This window comes from Myotis yumanensis, unplaced genomic scaffold (assembly GCF_028538775.1).
Source record: "Myotis yumanensis isolate MYYU_CA2020_CCGP unplaced genomic scaffold, mMyoYum1.0.hap1 SCAF_8, whole genome shotgun sequence".
Classification (NCBI taxonomy): Eukaryota; Metazoa; Chordata; class Mammalia; order Chiroptera; family Vespertilionidae; genus Myotis; species Myotis yumanensis.
In genome coordinates this window covers 15,942,607-15,965,884 of record NW_027223759.1, presented here as the reverse complement: position 1 = coordinate 15,965,884, position 23,278 = coordinate 15,942,607, and the positions used below count along the sequence as shown (strand labels likewise).

General features: G+C 37.3%; 1 protein-coding gene across 4 annotated transcripts in view; it reads right to left on the bottom strand.

Moving 5' to 3' along the window:
- CPS1 (carbamoyl-phosphate synthase 1) overlaps positions 1 to 23,278 on the bottom strand; it is a 155,561-nt gene that overhangs the window by 16,301 nt on the left and 115,982 nt on the right. For all 4 annotated transcript variants that reach the window (XM_070422051.1, XM_070422049.1, XM_070422050.1 and 1 more), the window contains exons 23-32: positions 20,851 to 20,992; positions 19,231 to 19,296; positions 18,245 to 18,308; positions 16,319 to 16,500; positions 11,166 to 11,360; positions 10,693 to 10,760; positions 8,979 to 9,054; positions 6,504 to 6,581; positions 4,012 to 4,119; positions 1,469 to 1,558 (exon numbers count right to left, since the gene is read on the bottom strand). In XM_070422051.1, the coding sequence (XP_070278152.1) occupies positions 1,469 to 1,558; positions 4,012 to 4,119; positions 6,504 to 6,581; positions 8,979 to 9,054; positions 10,693 to 10,760; positions 11,166 to 11,360; positions 16,319 to 16,500; positions 18,245 to 18,308; positions 19,231 to 19,296; positions 20,851 to 20,992 (1,069 nt within the window). The remainder of the gene's footprint in view (positions 1 to 1,468; positions 1,559 to 4,011; positions 4,120 to 6,503; positions 6,582 to 8,978; positions 9,055 to 10,692; positions 10,761 to 11,165; positions 11,361 to 16,318; positions 16,501 to 18,244; positions 18,309 to 19,230; positions 19,297 to 20,850; positions 20,993 to 23,278) is intronic.

The window sequence follows — 23,278 nt, the reverse complement described above, 5'->3', positions numbered from 1 at the left end:
TTGCCAGCTTCTCCCTTTACTCCCACTGCTTGCACTTTTCTAACTGGTTTGCTTTCAATTAGTCACTTTAGCTCTGACTTTCTTTCCTTTTCCACAGTTCCATTGCCCTGCATTGCTGACGGACTAATGTCAATGCAAACTCAGATAATCCCACATCCCTACTGAAAGCTGTCATTGGATTTTCACTGGCCATCAGATTAAGGCAGAATCCTTGAAGGCCTTCTACCCTCCTGTCTCAGTATGCCCCCCTGTGCTATCTTGTACCACTTTCATGGCCCCAATCTTACTTTCCAGTTTACCTTGCACTATTTCCCTAGAAAATAAAAGATCTTCCTGAACTGAACTAGTCACTATCTCCTAAAATGTGCCGAATTTTCTCATAGATGTTCTATGTGTGATGTCCTCTCTAACTTCCTTCTAGCCATTCTTTAAGATAGAGCTCAAAATACAAAATCTTCCTTGAAATCTTTTATAATCCACTTCAAACTAAACAACCAGACAAATGACACTCAAATACATGCTCATGCACATATGTGTGTGCGCACGTTTGTGCACATGCAAACACATGCACACTAGTGGATATGCTCTCTCTATTCTGTGATGCCAATACCATTTCATTTGTACATCCCTTCTAGCAGCTATTGTACTCTAACTTATATTATGGTTTCCTTTTTTAAAATTTATATTTTTTATTGATTTCAGAGAAGAAGGGAGAGGGAGAGAGAGAGATAGAAATATCAACGATGAGAGAGAATCACTGACTGGCTGCCTTCTACCCACCCTATACAGAGGATCGAGCCCAAGACCGGGGTATGTGCCCTGACCAGAATTGAATCATGAGCCCCTGACTTAACAACTGAGCCATGCCAGCTGGGCTGATTTTCTACAGATTCATCTTCTTCCTAGCCCTCATTAAATTAAAGATATTTTTGAGCGAAGACTGTGTTTTATCAATTTTTGTAACCACCGTATGACTTTGTATGGCAGATGCTGAATCAATACTGTTTACTGATTGGCAAAATGAAATAGACTAAATTAATTAAGACTAACCTAGTTGATTTAACCTTTTTTATATTTGGTAAATGGTATGAAAAACAGCTTTCTTTTTTGGGAAAAGAGTAAAGCAACACTTCAGGGCATGTAGTGTATGACTATTACACGTGTCGTGTTCTGATTACTTTATGGTAGTCACTGTACCCATCTATACTACACTGTAGGTGGCAGACAGTGATCTCTCCAATGGATCAGAGTGCTTTACAAAGCTGTGACTGACACATCAGGGCCGCCAAGAGCCTGTGCTTCCAAACTAGGCAGGCATTATACACCGTGAATGTCCTATACCCAGTTACTAACAGCGGCAGGTGGTCTCACTTGCTCTGTGTTGTGTCCACAGGGAAGATTACTAGAAGGACACAAACCAACAACATCTAACAGCAGTGCTCTCCTCTCACACTTCGGCATTTCTTACCAAGACATCATTTCCTTTGACAAGAAACTGGACGTTGAATGGGCCAGAGATGGCAAAAGCCTTTGCGATCTTTCGGGTAGCATCCTTCACCTAAATCAAAAGAACAATAATATAGAGTTAAGAGCATATCTTAGACAAATTCCCCAAAAAGTTACAGATCCTAAATTTGCATGTCTTTAATTTCTCTTTATAGAGAGCTACATTTCTAATAATAATAATAATAATAATAATAATGACAAGGGGGGGGGAAGGAGACATATGTAATACTCTTTGTAATACTCTAAGAAATAAAAATTATTAAAATATTTAAAAAATAATAATAATAATGATAATAATAATGTAGTCGCCACTATTAGGCTTCTTTTAACAACATGATTATGTGTGCTAAATATTATTACACCAGAATACCATGGGGGAAAAGCAAATAATTTACAGAATTATTTCTCTGCCAAATTCTCCTATCTACCTACAAATATATTCTGGTTTCACTTTGAGGACTGAATGGAATCTTTCAGTTTAGTTGCTTTAGGACCAGAAACTGAGACCAAACTCTATATTAATCTAAAGACCCTCTTTCTGAGAGGTGCAGGCCTGAAATTACATGGTATTGCAAAGAGACCAGAGAGATTTCTTTTATGTGCTTCTCTGTTGCCCTGCACTTTGCAAGGGTAGATATCATGGGCAGAAGGAAATAGTTCTTCCTTGAAGGGAGGGCTTGCATGTCACATATAGGAATTTCTATAGCCAGGGCCAGAAGGTACCCAAGATAAGAGGTGGCCCCAACTGTAGAAGCAAGAACTCCTCATTCATTACACTTAGAACAGTGGTTTGGCAACTTAACTGGTTATTAAAGGAAGTAGAGGTCATGGCATATTGAGCTCTGAGAGACTTGGAAAGATCAGAGCTCTTGAAGCCATTTATTCTGATAAGAGAAACTGAAGCACATTTGAAATCTGGGGATGTTCTCTTTTTTTAATCGTTGAAAGTATTACAGATGTCCCCCTTCTCCCTCCACCCACTGACCCCCTTCACCCTGCTCCTGCTCATTCCCTCCCCATGCCTTCCCCACACTATTGTCTGTATGTGAAGGTTAATCTCTTCCTGGCCCTCCCTACCCCTGAAATAGGTCAGTCAATTGCATGCTTCAATGTCCCTAGAATGTTGTTCTTTGATGCCTCTGGTATTACAAAGCCTCCGGCTACCTTCTCATTCTAGAATAAGGTAAGGCCTTCAGAATTACACCCAATGTACAGCCAGTCAGACAGGCCTGCCTAGATTCTGATGGCAGGGTTATTAGAAATACTCACTAAAAAAGCCAAGCCTGACCTAAAATACCTGAAGACTGAAGTAACATCTGCAAGAACTAATATGATAGTCTCTAAGAATACACCTAGCAGTGCATACTGAGAACTGAGTCAGTCTTCATTCTTGCGAAGGTCTTTAAAGCAGTGGTTCTAAAAGAGGGGTATAAAATGACATTTCAATCCATTCATCTGCTGATGGGCACTTAGGCTGTTTCCAAATCTTAGCTATTGTAAATTGTGCTGCTATGAACATAGTGGTGTATATATCCTTTCTGATTGGTTTTTCTGGTTTCTTGGGATATATTCCTAAGAGTGGGATCACTGGGTCAAATGGAACAACAGCTTGGATGTCACTGGAGAGCATTATGCTAAGCGAAATAAGTCATTCAGAGAAAGATAAATATCACATGATTTCACTCATTTGTGGATTATAATGAACACCATAAACTGATGAACAAAAACAGATACAGAGACAGAGAAGCATTGAGCAGATGCTCAAACCTCAGAGGGAAGGTAGGGGAGGGTGGGGGTAAGGAGGAGAGATCAACCAAAGGACTTGTATGCACGCATATAAGCATAACCAATGGACACAGACACCAGGGGCAGTGAGGGCATGAATGGGAGTGAGGGGGGACAATGGGGGGATAAGGACACATATGCAATACCTTAATCAATAAAGAAAAAAATACATTTCAGAGAGTTCTGGTTTCAGGTGGAGTTAGGGGTGAATAGTGAAATCTTCCAGAAGACTCCTGCAGGACTGCTGCATACCTGCTTCTAACCGGGAGTCATTGCTTTATATGCTATTCACCATGTTTGAGAGTAAGTAGCTCTCAAACTTTAATTAGCATCATCTGCAGTAGAGTTTTCCAACGGTGGTCAGCAGACCAGTAGCAACAGCATCACTTGGAAACTTGTTAAAGATGTGAATTTGGGGGCTCTGCCAGGAACTACAAAACCAGAAACTGGGGTGATTCCAGGGATCTGCACGTTAATAAGTTCCCCAGGTGGTCATAGCACGCACTGAAGTTAGAGAACCACTGGGCTAGCACGCAAGCAAGCAGGCTTCAAAGGCAGTGAAGGGAACTGTTATCTCCAAAATACTGAGCAGACTCCGAGCAAGGAAGTTCCCCTCATAATTAACTTTTGCCTGGATCACGTCCTATATTGCTATCTGGCTTAAAAAAAATGCTTTTATCTTTGCTTTTTCCCCTTTGACTTTTATTTATAAATGATGACCTTTTCGATGGCTCCTTGGCTGATGGTTTGTGTGGGCAGCATCAGAGTCGCGTCTCCCGAGTGGACGCCTGCATCCTCCACATGTTCAGACATGGCATGGGAGATGACCTGGCCAAGAGAAGATGTTGGAAAGAGTTGTCAGGCACCTACTTCAATGAAGCCACTGCCTTGCCCACCCCTTTGATTCTGAAAGATGCCTCGAGCATTGACCGGTTTCTTTGCCAAGTCCCCGACGAGCAGAGTAGAAGGAGCTGCACAGTAGACTTGTCAAGGCTCCCTGTGCAGTGACAGATTGCCTCTAGGGGAGCCTGAGAGTGGTGAAGAGCATACCGCCCTCTCCCATTGATTGGAACAGGTATAAATAATAGGGAAAGAGGACAACTAAACCAACTCCTATTGATGTTTAAGAACAGATAGAAAACGAAAGCATTTGGGAGGCACTGGAGATATCTTTATCTCTTCCTTCCAGGTTAGGTTTTAGACACTGAAAAGGAAAAGAAGATGGGAGAGATCAATAGCCAGTGAGGTAAATGTCATAACAGGTGAACCAGAAAGAACACTTCAGGTATAAAGATCAAGAGATCTTTAAATTGAAATTTGAGAGAGGAATGAAGTTAAAGGACAATATTCTTGTCCCCTTTATAGGTGAGTAAACTAAGGTAATATAAGAATAAAATAATTCAAGTACATGTGACTACTATGGGGCCAAGTCAGGACTTTGAACTTTTATCTGTCAGAGTCTAATATTTATGGCCTCAATCACTATAACCAGAATGTTAATAATGTGTGTCTTTGGGAAACGATAAAGCTTAGAGTCTCAGAGAATAATTGGGTCACTGTAAAAGACTTAAACTATAGCTACAATGTGTTTATCATATTTATAGTTGACTTAAAGCACTGTGATATCTGAGTCTCAGTCCCACTGTCATTTACAGTTCTGTGACCTGGGCAAGATCTGATAAGATGGAAATAACAGTAGTGTCTGTCTCATAGAATATTTGTGAGGATAAAAGAGAAAACGTATAGAGTGTCTGGCATGATATTTAGTGCATAGTAAGCACTTAATTTTTTACAGTGTCAAGAAATGAGGAGGCAATAGTCCAACTGAGCTTTGCAAATATATATCCAAAGTACTGTGTCCATTTCTGAATGTGACTCGTTAAAATAATGTGAATAACTTGGAAAATTTCCAAAAGAGGTAGGCCAAATCAGACCAACAGACCAACTTTACCAGCACAAAATTGAACAAAAATATTAATTTTTCTAAGCCAGTCTTATATTCCCCACTTCCACTGGTATAACTACATTCCTCTTATTTATAACTCATTCTCAGATATTTAAACTATTACAAAAGTAGAAAGACTTTCTTCCTTTTTTTTTTTTTACATATGCTCTACAACTCTGAATGTCAGGAAGTCAGGGAGAAAAATTTATAGGAAAGCACACCTTCGTTCAAAGAAGGAATATGTGAGATAGCAAAAAAAAAACCCTCAAAACAAAACTATATGTATAATTTTATGACTTTTTGTGCTCTGTATCACCAAGAGTTAAACAAAAAAAAACAAATCAACACCTTCCCGAATGCGGTGAAAAAAAAAAAAATGTTCATCTTTGGAGGGTGTGGGGTTAAAATAAATAATCCTAAGGATGCTTCCACTTAAGATTATATGATTCTGTGGTAATACGTCACCATTATTATATAGATTTCTTTCAAAAAAAAAACACCTCACTTTGAACTGTTAATTTAGAAGACAATTTTTTTTTACATCTTCAGTAGTGTTTTGTGGCATCTGCACAGTAGAAGACAAAGGCCAACCTTTTATATTTTCTTAAAGCAAATAAAATGACATGGGCTTCTTAAAACATAACTTCCTATATTGCCAGATAAATCATAAATTCCTGGCTACACAACTAGCATACTGAAGGAACACATTCTTCACATTTTTGTTTCTCCCTGAAGTTGGATGCATTCATTGCATTAGCAATCTGAGACGTGATATGTAAGCCAATTTTATGTTATTATCATTATCCATCCTAGTCTGTTTGGTTTTGCCTTTATCACCTTATTAAAAAGGGGGTAGATGGAAAATCCAGAGAGAAGAAAAACTAAGGATTCAATTAGGAACTTCTGAAAGAAAAGTATTGGATGTTTTTATAATATCCACTGGAACATAAAAGGAAACTTAAACAAAAGAAAATGAGAGAGAAAATCTATTCAAAAAGAATGTTGAGTACCAGATGATAATTAATTTTGAATATCATCAAAGAGAAAGTCTAGCAGTATGATAGATAGGAAATGTGATACCCATGACACACCAACAGAGTTGTCAGTGAATTTGAAAATTATTTCGACTGAGCAGCTTGTCCATTATTATTAAAGACCTGTTTTGTGTAAATCGTAAACTCTGATCTGTGTTATGTTTCAAAACTGCCAAGGAAAATGATATTTGATGGGAAGACAGGGATGGGGGAGACGGAGATAAAGTACTTACTCTTCCTTCTTTGCCGACAGCATCCATTTCAACTTCCCGGGCCCCCTCAACGAATTTTGTCAGCACCACTGGGTGTTCCTGTCACCAGGGAAAACAGGAGGACAGAACCGTTAGCTGAAATTATCTGTGTATTGTCAAGTAAGCCGTGTACCTTCAGCAAATATCAGGGCAATACTTGCAAAAAAACTTAATGCTCTCGCACTACACAAACACATGAGCCAACTTGTTTTGTAAGAACGGGTCATTCTCTGTTTACAGCGAGACAGAGGCTGCTTCTCCAAGTTTAAGGATTCAGTGAATCAAACACGAGTTTTGAAATTTCAAATATAGACTTCTAGGTGAGTTAGAAAAAGGAGGGGACTAAGGAGAGGGCAGCATGGGGTTCCTTTTCTGGTTCCAGAGTTAGAGATAACTTATGGAATAAAATATGTATTTTATTAGTAATTATATGTTATTGTTGTCTCAGGTTCTTTCTGTCTTCCTACACTTACCTTTTTCACCATGCTTGGCGCCGTAGCCATACAATGAATGTTTGATCAGTTTCTATGGTAGAAACTGCATGCTTTTCCTCAGCTTTTGGGTCTGTACAATGCTGTTCTTTCTTTCTTCTCACACCCACAATGTAAATCTTTTAATTATGAATCAACTATTTTAAATCCATTTAAAAATCTCTTCTTCAGGGACTGGAACCCAATACCTATGCACTATACCTCAACATCATGTATCTTTTTCTATTGTAATGCTCATCATATTTAATTGTATTTAATTCTAATTTTCTGATGACTCTAGCAAAGAGAGACCTCCATGTGAACAGAGGCTAATCTATCTGTTGATGAGTATAACCCCTGTTACTGAGAACAATACCATTACATAGCAGGTGCTAAATATGAATAAATTCATAAATAGATGAGTGACTGAAGGGGGGTAGCGGTTACTCTGGAGTCCCTGCATTGAGTATACAAGTTTCTGCTATAGTTTGATGGGGAGACTTGCACCAGAAAGTACTCAGTCAGGATCTCTATTTAACACATTGGTCTTGTACGCATTCTATTTATATGCTAGCAAGAAAAAAATATATTTTTTAAAATATTCTAACAAGTAGAAGCCCTATGAGATCCATTGTTCAGGCAAAAAAAAGAGGGGATACCTGCCTCATCACTCACATGAGACCAGCTAATCTAGCTGCTGGTTTTTCCAAAGGGGAGTACAACAGGATTGTTGGCAGAGAATTCAACAGAGGGTAGTGTCTTACTCCTGAGCATATTAGTGAAAACTGGCCCATTGGAGAGATTCTGTCCTTCGTTATCTGACTTTCACACAAAAGTGAATTCTAAATCCACTTGGTTTTCTTTTTTTATGCTTCTTGTATCTTATCACTCTTTATGTTTATCCACTCTCCTCATTGCCCAAATGTCCTTGGGGTTGGGGGGTGGGGCAACCATCACACAGAAGGGAGGTCATGCTTCATGTGTGCAGGAACACATGCTCTTTATTCCTCTTTGAAATGCCTCTGATTTCACTCTTCAGCTCCCTCCAAATTCTACTCACCTAGCATCAAACTCCTTTCTATAAGTTGTGCTTTCTCTCTCTCTCTCTCTCTCTCTCTCTATATATATATATAGATAGATAGATAGATAGATAGATATAGATATAGATATAGATGATAGATAGATATAGATATAGATTAGATATAGATATAGATAGATATAGAGAGAAATCTATATCTATCTATATCTATATCTAATCTATATCTATGTCTATATCTATATCTATATCTATATCTATATCTATATCTATATCTATATCTATCTATGCCACAACTAGCTTTTGAAAGCTTTTAAAAGGAAAACATTACTTTCACCCACTACATTACAAGATCTGCAGATCAATAACCCCACAGGGCAAATCTTAAATGGATTGCACTGAGGTAACACCAAAGGAGAAAGTAAAAGCTGCGCTAGTGTAAAATGGTGGTAGAATCACCACAAAATTACAAATATTTCTATTAACTAAAATGGAATATACCAAAGTGAAAAAAAAATCAACAGGTGAGGGAAGGCATTTACCATTAAATTTGCAAGCTTGCTGAGGCAAAGTCTCTCCAAAGATGAGAATTAAAAATCAGGGTTCATGAGCACGGTTGGGCAGCCCTTGAGGCTGGGGAGTCCAGGGATCACTTAACCAGCATCTCACTCATGATCAGACAGGATGTTTATCCAACCAGCTCTTAGAGTCTAAAGTCATATAAACCTCTATTGTGATCAAATATGCACTAGTTGTCCTCTTCTTCAACTCAACTTAAGAATCTAAAAGTAAATTCACTTCATTTTTTTCATCCCCACCTATAGGAGACTAGTGAGTAAAAGAAGAAGGAAAACCATCCTAACAACATCGTGTGCAAAGAAAAACAACACATGAAATACAGTAGCAACGAGCAGAAGAGGTAGGTATCAACAGGAGGAAATTTCACACTACCTGAGAGACTCTAGTGGCTTCCTCTAGGAATTTTTTCATCTCATCCTCAGTGAATACCACATTCATGGCAGACCCACTAGGAAAAGAGGTGGAGAAAAACAAGTCAGTTTCATTACCACATTGGAAGTAGAGCATCCTAGACTTGATTGCTTCTCAGAAAGGTTCTAGGAAACCTCTAGTTTTAGTCCGGAATAAATAAAAAAATACCTTTTTCTAAATTGAGACTTTAATCCATTAAATCAACAGAACAAGTGACCAAAGTAAAAAGTCACTAAAGTAGGGGAGGAGGGAGGTGTTAGACCTATGATAACTGCCCAAAGAAAACCACGGTAGCTCTAGAGATGGCACATCCCCAACGTTTGTCCTTTCTGATTTACTTGTTTTCACTCTAGTGGTTCCAGTTCATTCTTGAACCTTAACAGTTTCTTCTCAGGACCTCGTTTCTCTAACTCTGTTTCCTCGGAGTTCATTACCCAGCCAAAACAGGTCAGACTACTATCTCAACCAGGTTACACAAGAATCTTTTTTAGTAACATTTGAAAATATAATGTATAGTATGTGACTGAAAGGTATTCAACTGGGTCCTTTTTAAATATTTCAGAAAGAATGCTATCTGAAATCTATTTACTCTGAATTTTGACATTTTCAAAGTGGAATGGAAGGAAGACTAAGAGGAGGGGGAAAATAAGGAAAACACATTACTTTCTACTTCCATGTTTAAAAGTAGTAATTTTTTTTACCTTTTCTACTCTATTGCAAAATTTTGCATAAAGAGCTTTCAATTTCTTTATCTATTTAAGACAGGAAAGCTAATTCACAGTATACTGATAATTCACAGTATAGGAAACTAAAACAAAGATATAGATAAAGATGAGAAAGAAAATGCACTAGTCAAAACTGCTTTCTGCAATCACCCCTTAAATATTTGTGTGTTTAAACTAAACTAACAGTAATATCTCAAAGGAATAGTATTACTGGACTGTGGTTTATACAAAATGTCACATGAATAAAAAGGAAAGTTTTCCACCTCATTTGAAATTTTTCATTATTTTAAAGGATCCCATCTCCAATTCCATTTACACTTTCAAATTGTGCACAGCAAATTGTTGTTTCTCTTATTATCCCCTGTTCAGTGAAGTAGCTCCTTACATGTGGTAACATCTGAAGAGAGGAAGTGATAATTCACAACTTCTCCTTTGATGATAGGTCTTAGTTTCAAGGTTTAATATAAAAGATCCTCGCTGCCCATTCCCTCACCATTATAATTCATCTATTTAAAAAATGTGATCTCAAAAACTCAAGAATTCAAACCAGAGGCACCATCAGAAGGTGCTGACAACAATCAAAAATAAGCTGTCATTTCCAGGTAATAGAAAACAGATGCTGAGGAGAGCTATCTCACATTCGTTTTGGTTTGTTTTTTCTCTAACTGTCCTCTTCTCTAATGTAAAATTATCCTCCCACCGTTTAGCAAGAAGATGCCTGAAGCCATGCTTCTAAGATAGAGGACTGTAGTATCTTCCTATTGCCACTTCCTGAAGGAAAAGCATTAAACTGAAAGACTGTGCATAGGTCCTCAATTTGGCTGTGTTGATTTTGTGATTGTTGATGGATTTACAAATTACTAGACATCAGAGCCTATTGCTATTAGCACACAGCATGCAGTTCTCTATCTCTTCATCTTTAAATCATTGTTTGGAAAACAAGATATTACCTCAAAACATAGGAAGGTCTCAACAAGCAGGGGTAGCCCACAGACCTCGCAAAGTCCAGCGCCTCATTCTAATGAATGGAAACAACAACAAAAAAATGTATAAGTAGTTGAAAATATTCCATGAAAATGCAGAACAGATTCCTTATAAGTAATAACACAACTCTTTATATTCTCAAAAGACACCATTAAAATGTAAATTGGACATCCGAATACATAAAATTTCTAGTGTCTAATTCTAAATATCAAACCTAGTTCAAAACAAGTTTGAACTTTTTTTCATTGTCTGAATCTTTATGAGACTCCTATCAATTTATAACCAACATTTAACGGCAATCATGGAAATACAACAACTTTAAATTCACTAAGCAGAGTGCGTTCTATGTGCCCTGCAGTTAACACCTGCAGTAGTTAACATTCAGGTTGTGACTCTTCAAAAGAGAACATAGAAAACAGACATGTGTTTCTCTCCTTACCAAAGTGTTCACAGCTTTCCAGGGTGCCTGAGCCACCTTCAGCTCATCCAGGACCGCAGAGAAGATGGAGCGGTCCTCAGCCCTGTCGATCTGCAGAGGGCTGGTGCCCATGATCTTCACGCCATTCTTGTACAGAGGCACTGCCAGGTTGTTGGGGATCTGGCCTCCAACTGATATGATGCAGCCACTGCAGGCCTGGAAAAGACATGTGCAACATCAGCCACTGGGGTACCTTCATCATGAGCAACTGTCTCCATTTCCTTATGAAAAATGATTAACATGACGGTGATGGTTTCATTTCTCCCGTCAATGGGTAATATTAGATTGTGCCACAAAAGATAGATGGACTTAATTCTGACTTGCCAGGCACTTACATGTAAGGTCCTATACAACTCCACATTACTACCATACATGACTTCCTCATAATTACACATGCATGTGTGACATTTGCATGTGTGACAATTAGAAAAAGAAAAGCAAACCCATAAATATTTTTACCACATACTCTACACTGAAATCAGTTTATTCTTGGACTACTGTTGTAACTTCCTAAGTGGATTCAGATCCATCCTTCTAACACTGGCCTCTTCCGTTACCCTCCAGCCCACCCATTCACATTGAGATTAATTATCCTACAAGTTACTCCTATATTCAGAGTTCTCTAAGGGTGCTCATCACCTCAAGGATGAAGTGTAAACTCATTACCAACAGAGCAATTAAAACTTTCCAAACTATCTATCATCACTTCACCTGGCCCCAGGCAGAAGACTGGGCTCACTGTCCCCAACCACAGCTTCCTGCACTACTTCACTTTCCCCTACTATTGTTTCCTTCCTTTTTTTTCTCCTCTCCCTTATCTAAACTCTAACTCTCCTTACGTCAAAGTCCAGTCTAAATCCCACCTCCTATTTTAACATCTTCTCTGCTTTCCTGCTACCCTGGAGCCTGTCTGCAGGACTCACTGATATTTTTAGATCCTATTTCCTTATTATTTGCCTTACAATCAGTTCCAAATCTTTAACCTTAATCTTCTATTATTAGTCAAAACTTCAGAATTAAAAAAGAAAGAAAAAAACATAAAATCTCAAAGTTCCTCAAGACTGGTGTTCTAGTGGTGAGGGTGAGCTAATGTGGACTGTTGGGAACTGGATTTGAAGTTGGAAGACCCTTCCCTTTTTGGTTCCCTCTGTGAAACTCACCTGAAGGTTCAGAATTCTTATCTGTAAAATTAAGACAATAGTACCTACCTACTTCACAAGATCACTATGAAGATTACATAGAAATAAACAGTAAAGTTTTTATACAAGTGTATAAATGACATTATTATTAATACTAGAGGCCTGATGCAAGAAATTCGTGCAAGACTAGGCCTTCCTTCCCCCAGCTGCTGGCACTGGCTTCCCTCTGGAACCCAGGACCAGGGCTTCACTCTGGCCACAGACAGGCACCTGGGACCCAGGCTTCCCTCCAGCCCCAGCTTCGTCCAGAAGGATGTCTGCTCTAATTAGCATATTACCCTTTTATTATTATAGATTAGAAATATAATATTAATATTTAGGCCATTGATTTTGATATAATTTGTGTTTACTTTAATGACCTACTAATGAAATATTAGAATTGCTGAAGTAATAGATATGTACCAAGTTCATTTTATCATTATTTGAAATCATTATGAAATATTCTTTTTAAAAAAAGAAGCTAATTTCTCTCAGAAATTATAGTTCTGCCTACACAAACACCTACAATTGCGTGCTTAAATGCATTGTAAATAGTATTGAAAATAATAATCCACAATTCTGCATATTTACAAATGTACTTTAACTACTTTTATCATCATTTTTATATTCAATATGTAGTTTTTAAAAAACGTTAAGAATTCTTTTGATTATAATATTTGTATTTGCTCATTTTTAGCTTATGAATGGTGTTAATATTTTAAAAGCTTAAAAAATAAATTCCTCTCAAATAAATGTATACAAAAGTCTCTTATGTGAATGACTCCAAAATAATCTCTAAAATTAAGGGAGCAAAATTTGGAGTTAACTGTACTAAATAGGAGCTTAAAATTGAATTAAAAGCCTTTAATTAATAAATATATCAACATTTTTCAAAGTAGTTGTATGAAATTGATTTTTATTTTTAAAGAAATTAACAACTTGCAAAACAATAATAATATAAACTCCTACTTGTTACTACATCTGTATGACCTTCACAGTGTCTCTCGGAAGCAGTTATTCCTCTCCCCGTTTTACATCTAAAGAAACTGAGGCTTGGTCAAGGTAAATGACTTGCCCATCTTTCTTAGTTGAACTCAATCCTACATTTTGTAAAGGAGCTGTGTTTAATCTTTGTATCTTAAGCTAACGTTTTTTCTAGCTGGTTTCAGAGATGGTTAATGTTACAGAATACAAGAAGAGCTATTCTAAAACATTCGTTTTGAAGAGTGGTAGATAGAAAAACTTTCACTGGCAAAGCCCTATTCTCATTATTGACCTCCAGAAATACAGATCATCAACTGGGAAGACAAATCATCCCCATAGGAATGGGTGAGAGTAATGGTGAGATGGTGTAGTGCAAGTTTTGCTCACATAGCAAAAGGAATTCAGTAGAAAAGAACATGTTTGTAGGACAAAGTTAATAGAGGACAGTTTTCTGGAAGAATTCTATTTGACAATAGCCCCAACTCCAAGTACAGAACTTGCAGGGGCTTAGAGAAGAGAACCTGGTATCTCACACAGGTAAATTATCATCATCATAACAACTTCACATCTAAATAGTTTCAAGTAATTTATTGAAATAAATATTCTAAAATTTAGATATTGTTTCACAGATATGTAAAACCTTTAGCCTAAACAAATTCCATTGACTCCCAAAATTCTATTGCTCTCACCTACATGTGTTTGTATCTTTTTAACCCAGCTTAGCTTCCTACTTTTTAAAACCCATTATCACTAAGCTAATGTCTGCAGCCAAAGGAATATATCATTATAACATTTTCTATTTTAAAAAAATAAAGAGCAAGAAGGAAGGAAATTTCAGCATTCCTAGCATCTCCTCTCACTCAGCCTCTGCTCAAGACTCCCTTCAAAGCAACCAGCTTTACTCCCAGGGCAGGTCACCTTTTTTACTTCTCCTTCATGTTTCTGTAGAGGCGCTCCCTTGATGCCATGGAAACCATTTTGATCCTGAACTAGACCAAGAGACCTGGACCAAGAGACCCATCATACTTTCTATCATCTCGTGTAACTATACATCTTTGGGAAAGCCCATTGCCCTTCTAAGTGACTCAAAAGTGTGCTTTTGAATAAGTTTAGATGTGCTTTCAATTTTCAGCAAATTTACTACGGAATGCCTCAGTGCCTTCAGCCTCACTAGGGGCATCCAAGGTCAGATAAGGACAGTCTCCTAAAGGTTGAGAAAAACCTGTTATGAGCGACTGTGCAGCCTGCTATGAGGAGACACACAACCACCCCATAAAAAGAAAAATACATACACATATATGTACAGGTATGTGTGATTTGTGTAATTTCCTAAGATAGTCTAAAGAATGCATTCATGGAATATTATTCTTATGTTTTCCAACATAACATTTAAAATAACATTATAATATATAGTAGCACTTTAATTGCCAATTAGCTTCAAAAAGGGCAATTTATTTATTTCTATCACACTGAATACAGTTATAGTGAAAGGAACCCATTAATATCCACATGTAACTATATCCAAAGGCAGTCACAGACGTTTCTAATCTTTCCTTAAAGAATTCCTGGGGAAATGATTAATTATGTGTGTAAAATGCCTGCTGCTACTGCCTGCAATGCTTAATATTTTTAAATAATTATGTAATTTTTCACATATTTATGTCATGAATCCCAGTTTTCTTTTAATGCCTTGAAGGTGAGGACCTGGCCGTATCGCTCTCTATCTTGCTAAACCTGGAATTTAAAAGGTGCTCAAGAAACATTTGTAGACTACATTTATTTTTATCCGCATCTATGCATCTGAAATGAATACTACAGAATCATTAGAAAAACCATGGCAGGGAGAAAACTAAAAATTGTGCATATTCTACCTAATGGTTCAAAAGTGTTATATTAAAAGATTAGTAAACCAGACCTCACCCTGACCAGATTGGCTCAGTGGATAGAGCGTCAGCCTGCGGACTGAAAGGTCCCAGGTTCGATTCTGGTCAAGGGCATGTACCTTGGTTGCAGGCACATCCCCGGTGGGAGGTGTGCAGGAGGCAGCTGATCGATGTTTCTCTCTCATTGATGTTTCTAACTCTCTATCCCTCTCCCTTCCTCTCTGTAAAAAATCAATAAAATATATTTTTTTTAAAAGATTAGTAAACCAGACCTAAATAGACAACTAATGGTACATCATCCTAAATTTGTTCATTTTTCTTTTTTTCTGTCCATTTTTCTTCACACTAAAAGTCAGCACATTGTTCCAGCACTATACTTTACATTTTACAATGGGATTTCAACCACAAACCTTATGTTACCTTCACAGTATGTGCATGTAGTGCACTTTTACATTCATATAATTCATTAACTAAAGAAGAATATAAGTACTGATCATCTGAATCCACAGGGAAGATACACTCAGTAATATTAGAGTGGGAGTGGAGGAGCATCTGTAGGAAAATGCTCCTACAAAATCACTCGCAATGGTCTCGTCGATCTAAATGGAAGACTGATAGCTTCATCTGACAGCACAAAGAATTAACTGGTCCTTTGTGAACAAGCAACTTCTCTCCTCTGGGAACTGTGATTCATTACCAAGTTCATGAACTAGAGAGAGGCTGCTTGCTGTATGTCTGGATGACCAATTCAGTCATTCTGCAAAATATCTATTGGGTTTGCTTTGTACTAGTTAATATGTGCCTGGCACTTGTTACCAAGAGGAGTTTTTAATATAGCTGGAATGCTTAGAAAGAAAGAGTGAATTTTATATGAAAAATAATCACTCTGAGCCAGGGCCTCAAGAATCTAAGACTGGGGTGATTATTTTTAGAGTTTCACTACAAAATTAGACAATAGAAGACACTGACAGCTTTTTATCCTGAGGGGAATTCCAATATAAATCTATATACATGAACACATATATAAAATGTGCACTGCCTATATTTTTCTTTCCTTTTTTTTTGTTACCTCCTGTTGGTAGATGTCTAGGATTCTCTCCAAAGACAACTCTTCAAAGTACAGTTTGTCACACTCATCAAAGTCTGTGCTCACGGTCTCAGGGTTGCAATTCACCACCACAGTCTTCTTGCCAAGTTGACGCAGCGTGCGGATACTGGAGACGGCACACCAATCGAATTCCACACTGCTGCCTGCGGAGACAATGAGATTGGGAAAAGAGGTAGGAGAAGCTTGAAGTTACAACACAAAGAGTAGCAGAAATATATTGCCAGTCAGTTCAAGCTAAGGTAGCTAATACCCTTTCCATTTTTTTCTGCCTACATTTGATTTATTTGCCCCTTCCTTTCCTCAATTCAATTCAATTTTTAAAACTCCAAAATATAAATTTCAGATCCATTATGTGTACTATCTTAATAGCAGGAAAAACAGAGATTAATTAAACAACAATGACATGTTGGCTTGTTTTATATGCTAAGTTCTGCAATAGGTGATATCCATATTTGAAGCATACAGAACCTTAAAGTTAATGGGAGTTCATTGTAATGAGAACAAAAAACAGCCCTCATTTACTGAAAAGAAATTCAAAGAAAACATACTGACCTCAGTACACAAAAGTAGTTCAGTTAGTGATCAGAATACTTGAGTTTTTGTTTCAGTCCTTCCACTTACCTTGCTGTCTGAAGGCTAAACCCAATGACCCCCTGAGGGGCCTTGTAGCTCTGACATATCTTAATCGATTAGAAATCCTGTCCTTTCCAAGCATATCCTTTTAAGGTTGGCAAGGCCACCCCATGCAGAGTGAATGACCTTCTAAGAAGTAATTTGAAGCATAATAATGGCCTTAAATGGCTCAAAATATCACCTCTACTGGGATGTCATAGAACTGAAAGTTCTAGGATTTGTACTAATCCTTGGCATTCGGACTTTGTCTCCTAAAAATTGTTTTTAGAATAAGTTATGCAAATGCAGTAGCAAGTTAATTCTCACTATCAATTAAATACAGATTTGACTGTCATCTCAGCTAGTTTTCCCTGGGCCATCGGGTAATGCAGAATTTTTGCATAAATCAGGTAAAATTTGAAGAGGAAGGAAAATAGGTCTAGAAAAGAAAAGGGTAGGTCCTGGTGACAGAGTTTGGGCCATAAGAAACTACAGTAGTAAAAGTATAAACACTTGTCTTCCATGATTTAGCCAAAAATTGGTAAACTGGCATATCTAAAGCACTTAGTTAATTGTAAAAGCTAAAATAGACTATGCTGAAAGTAACAAAGACTATATGCATTTAAGTAATCTATTTTATCATTTCCATTTTAGAATGTCTTACAGAAACTAAATGTTAAATACACTTATTAGGAAATATCATTGTCTATTTAACACACATACTTTGGAACTGTAATAGATCTTGATTCATTATTAAATATCTATGTTTAAGTGTCTGGGAGGAATATATAACAATTTCTGGTGAGAATGTCTTAATCAAATCATATAATGCTCTATGCACCAATAAGAAAAGCTCTTTGCATTTGATGTCAACAGAAATTATATGTTAAGTCAGAAATTGCATCTACAAACATAATTCTGGCTGATGTGTATAGATCTTTGTGAAATATTATGCTAGGAGAGAAAAAAGTCAAAGTGAAATTCATTCCTCAACCCCAGTGAAAGACTCAATTTAGTTCATGAGGATGAAAATGATAAAGGGATGATGATGATGAAATGAAAGGAGATGGAGTTTGTGTGGAGGCCACATTTGAGTCCCACTTGTACCACTTAATAGCTGCATATGTTTGGGCTTCATCTCTCTGAACCTCAATTTTCTAATTTGCAAAATATTTATTATGATAGCATCTATTTTACATAGTTTTTAGAATAAAAACATGTGAAAAGTACTACATAACTTGTAAAGCCCTATGTAAATATAAGTTATCACTTTACCAATGTGATATGGACCACAGCCCAGCACCATCATTCCATGTTCATCAAAATTGATATCATGCTCCTGAGAGGACAAAAAATAAGATATGAAAATCATTATGTTATTCTTCCCTCTAATTAAACTATGTGTCCTGCTTTTGAATGTGTCTTTCTCATTCTTCCTCTTGCTGACATGCATCCTCTATGAGTCTGGGAACTTCTAAGTATAAAGCTATAAAAGCTCTACTTGTTTGTAAAAAAAATAATAATAATAAGTTTGATATTTTTAAATTAAATAGTCATTAGAACATGGCATAACTGTATGGTTCATGTAATGATTGTCCTTATCTTTTAAGATTTTTGATTTCATCATCTTAAGACAGTTCTTCAAAGATGAGTACAGAAATACATCATCACATCTGATCCCCATGATGTCTTTATTATCACTAGACTAGAGGCCCGGTGCATGAATTCGTGCACCCAGTGGGGTCCCTCAGCCTGGCTTATAGGATCGGGCTGAAACCAGCTCTCCAACATCCCCCAAGGGGTTCCAGATTATAAGAGGGCACAGGCCAGGCCGAAGGACCCCACTGATGCACAACTGGGGCTGGGGAGAGATGTGGGAGGTTGGCTAGCTGGGGAGGGACCGTGAGAGGGCTCCAGGGCATGTCTGGCCCAACTTGCTCAGTCCTGATCAGCAGGACCCCAGTAGCAAGCTAACCTACCAGTTGGAGCATCTGCCCCCTGGTGGTCATTGCACATCATAGCGACTGGTCAATCGGCCAACAGTCTACCCACTGGTGGTCAGTGTATGTCATAGCAAATGGCCTTAGCATATCATTAGCATATTATACTTTGATTGGTTGAACGGCCGACTAGTCGACCAGACACTTAGCATATTAGGTTTTTATTATATAGGATGACCAAAGATAAAAGACATATATTCCTCCATGTGTACCATTTACTAAATCTAGAGCTTTCTGATATGGCAGTGTGGCAGTTTGTACCTGACCATTGTAGGTAACATAGAGGTAGTTTGTTACTGATGGGTATTCTGCAGCCAGTGTATCAATCTGAAAAAGAAAATAAATAGATAAATAAACAAATAAATAAATAAGGAGTTTTCTTCTTTCTTTGTTATAATTTCTTTTTAAAAAATGATTGTGGGCCCTCGCCAGTTTGGCTCAGTGGATAGAGCATCAGCCTGAGGACTGAAGGGTCCCAGGTTCGATTCCAGTCAAGGGCATATTCCAGGGTTGCGGGCTCAATCCCTAGTAGGGGCCCTGCAGGAGACAGCTGGTTGATGATTCCCTCTCATCATTCATGTTTCTCTCTCTCTTTTCCTCTCTTTTCCTCTCTGAAATCAATAAAAAATGATTATTTAAATTTTTTTAAAAGAAAGATTTGGGGTTTTTCTTGGTGCTGCATTTATATTCCTTTAATGCCTATTACCACCAAAAATAAAGACAAGACAAATGTTGTACAATCTAATTGCTTTCTAATTCTGAAAGTAAGAGAGGGGGGAAAAAACAATGAAAGAATTTCATTATCACTTGAGCAATAATGACAATACACATCCCAGAGTATCACTGAGTCATTATGGTAGTACCTCTCATGAACACAACAATGTGGTCATATAATCAGCAGGGTACCAAGGCTTACTCAGCCAAGTGGTCTAAAGCAGCTGCAGATAAAATCTAAAATCAGAGCAAATGACCTATATACAGGATGTCTTCGCAAATTAATGCATCTGATTCAAGTTACCTATGGCAATGAGCAATTGGATGACACAAATTTCATAAAGCCTGGGGGAGGGGGAAAGGAGACACATTTTCATTGAACAAAAAAAGTAAATCAATAGAGGTAATTCAGCTCTCAAGGGCCAGAAGCTCAGCTTAGAGGGCAAGCTCATGTCAAGCAGGTGATAAGGAAAATAGATAATAATTGCTGAGCAGAAAATATTCAGCATTAAGCCTGAGACCTAAGGGTATGCATGTGCCCCCTGAGCACACTGGAAAGGTCAGTGATTTTAAAGGACAAAAACCAGCTGGTGGTACTTTAAGCCAGAGATGGCTTTACTAGTAAAGGCCAAAAAAAAAAAAAAATCACAATGGTACACCTATGGAAGTTCTTATGTGATTGCCATGAATACTAGATGAGCTCATTATGCCCAACCCTATCACAATGAATACTAAATGATCCATAATGATGGAGCACTTAAAATAAAGTATCACCTTGTAAAAAGTTAGTGCCAAAAGGGATAAGTATTCTTTTCAAGAGCCTCAGCCAACACAATAGGGTATTACAAGTCCTTCTGTTACATTAAGGATTTCTCTTCCTACAGATATATTTGCACTTGGTCAAAAAGTAGAGGAGAAGTCATTTTAATTTTTCTTTTTCATTTAGGCCAAGAAAATCATGTCCTCACTCTTACCTTTACATCCCAGTTACCCCTTAATCCTTTCCCTTTTAAGCATAAATAAATCCTGTGCTGAATAAAATTGGGCTTTGATTGGACAAGCAGAGTAACATTCAAATCCCACCCCACTTTTTATTGACAATGACCCTATGAGTTGGTACCCACATTTCACTTGAGGAGTCTTGAGAAGAAAGGGGAGCTACTTTACCTGTTTCACCCAAGGGTGGATGTTTTTCTTCAACCTCAGCTCCCTTGTCTGGGCCTCAGTCAGCTTGAGGCATTTGGAAATCTGCTTGTCTGAGAATCCAATCTCCTTTGCCCTTTTCAGGGTTTCTGCTGGGATGGACTCACTGGGATTTAATGAGAAAGAGACTCACATTTAAAACATCCATAATAAGAAGCCATGAACTATTCAATTTCAAAAACACTAAGGTTCTTTATTTTCTAGGTTCAACTTGTTTAGATCTATCTTTTAAAAATACACAAATAACCCACTAAAACTTATGGCCTTTATGAAGTCTACTGTTTGCAATGCTGATCTTCTAAATATGAGGATTCCTACTTTCACACCGTATGCCCCCTCTTCGTATTTCCTGAAAAATGGTTCCTGCACTTACTCTCCTAATGAATTTCCTCTTTAAAAATAATCAGGGACCCGCCTTACTAAACCAAGGAGCTCTTCCTCAATTTTCATCTCCTATCCTGTCAGCGTGTTTGATGTGCCATTTTTAAAGTATCTTCCTCTGGCTTATGATAAGTTGCTTCTCACCCTACTTTATTATTCCCAACAACCATTTACTATTTATTCCCAAGGCTCTATCCTCAAGTTTTAGTCTGTCTCACAAGTAGTCAATGACACCCAAATCTGCAGCCCCTTCTCCAGTGTCTGACCTGAGGTCCAGGTCTTTATGTACATGAACTTGGAGAATCACCTTTACCTGGGCATCCCAACATTGTATCAGACTAGGAATTCTCTCCATAAACTGCCTTTATTTACTAATTTCACATATAATTCTATTAGAAAGTTATTTTTTGGCCTTATGATTATTTTCCACTCAAGCCAAATTTATCTCCTCACTTTCCCCACCCTCTTTTCCATGAGTTGGACTGGATCCATGCTGTTTCTCTCATCTGCAGAGCCTTGGATATTCCTGTTACCTACTCAGCTTCTCTCCACCTCCCAAGCACCATTCTTAGGTCAACAAAAGCCAGGCTTCAAACACGAAGACTTCTCAGTCTGTTCTCAGCTACAATGACCTTCCTGGGCTCCTAACTGCTGCTTACATTTTGAACCAAGTTGGAATTTGGAAGCACACTGCTTAACATGGCATCACCACCTGGTATTTTAAATGTTTCTTACTTTCATTTATTTTATTTTTAGCAACCAGACTTTTCCCTGCTAGATTCAAGTTCCACAAGGGCAAAAAATACATTTGACTTATTTACCAAATTATTCCCAAAGCCTAGCACACTGCCTGACCCACAAACATTTAATAAGTACTTATTAAATAAATTAAGATAACTATAATTCTATGGCTTTTTATTTTATAGAAAAGACAAATAAGCTATTGAAATCAGCTTGTAACTAGAATTGAAAAATGTACACAAAAATAATTTATACAGGCCCAATGTTCAGAAATATAGAATACTACTGTAAAAGCATCTTTAACCAAGTAACTGTGACCAGCAATAGTCAGTACAATAAAATTCTGTTATGATAGTTTGATAGTCAATTAAATAAAATTAAAACATAACAGTGTGTCATCAGATGATCTAATAATAAATAAAGTATTTTCACTGAAATTCTCCTATGAGAATGTAGTTGAATGAAATCCATTGCATTTTGTTCATTCTGTTCTTCAGTCTTTTTTAATTAATTCATATTCTGAGTTTTAAAGAGAGAGAATAGTGCTAGTATATTTAATAGCTATTTCTCTGGGTTTTTTTATATCAATATTCATTTACATTTTTGCAGCTACAGCTCTTCCTATTTAATATACTTTTTTCTATACCATCTAAATTCCCTTCTGTCTCTCAAATCAATTTGTTATTTCTCCCAATGAATTTCATTTCTTCTTTTTCTATTCCCATTTAGATTTTTAATCTTCCCAGGTATCTGATAAGCATTCTCTTAGAGCAATACATTTTCCTGCCAAATTCTTGAACACAATCTGATTTTTAACTATTATTAGTCATTCACTATGTGTGTCAAGCACTGTGTTATATGCTGTAAAACTGTGCTGTCCAATATGGTAGCCACTAACCACACATAAAAATTTAAATTTAAGTGTCAATTAATTAAACTATTTTTTAATTAAAAATTTAGTTCCACAGTCACCCTAGCCACATTTCAAGTGCCCAATAGCCACACGTGGCTAGTGACGATTGCACGGGACAGGGCAGATTACAGAATATTTTATCATCTCAGAAATTTCTACTAGACAGTGCTTCTCAAGAAGAAACAAAACAATATTTGAAACAATGGAATGATAGAGTGACTCAACACATTTTATGGGGAAATAAGCTGTGTGGTGAAATGTGAGGTCAGAAAAAGGAGATAACAATGTGAGTGGTTGTAGCTGAGAAATACTATGGCAGTAGAGGGATGAGAACAGATCCATAAAGAAAATGTAGTG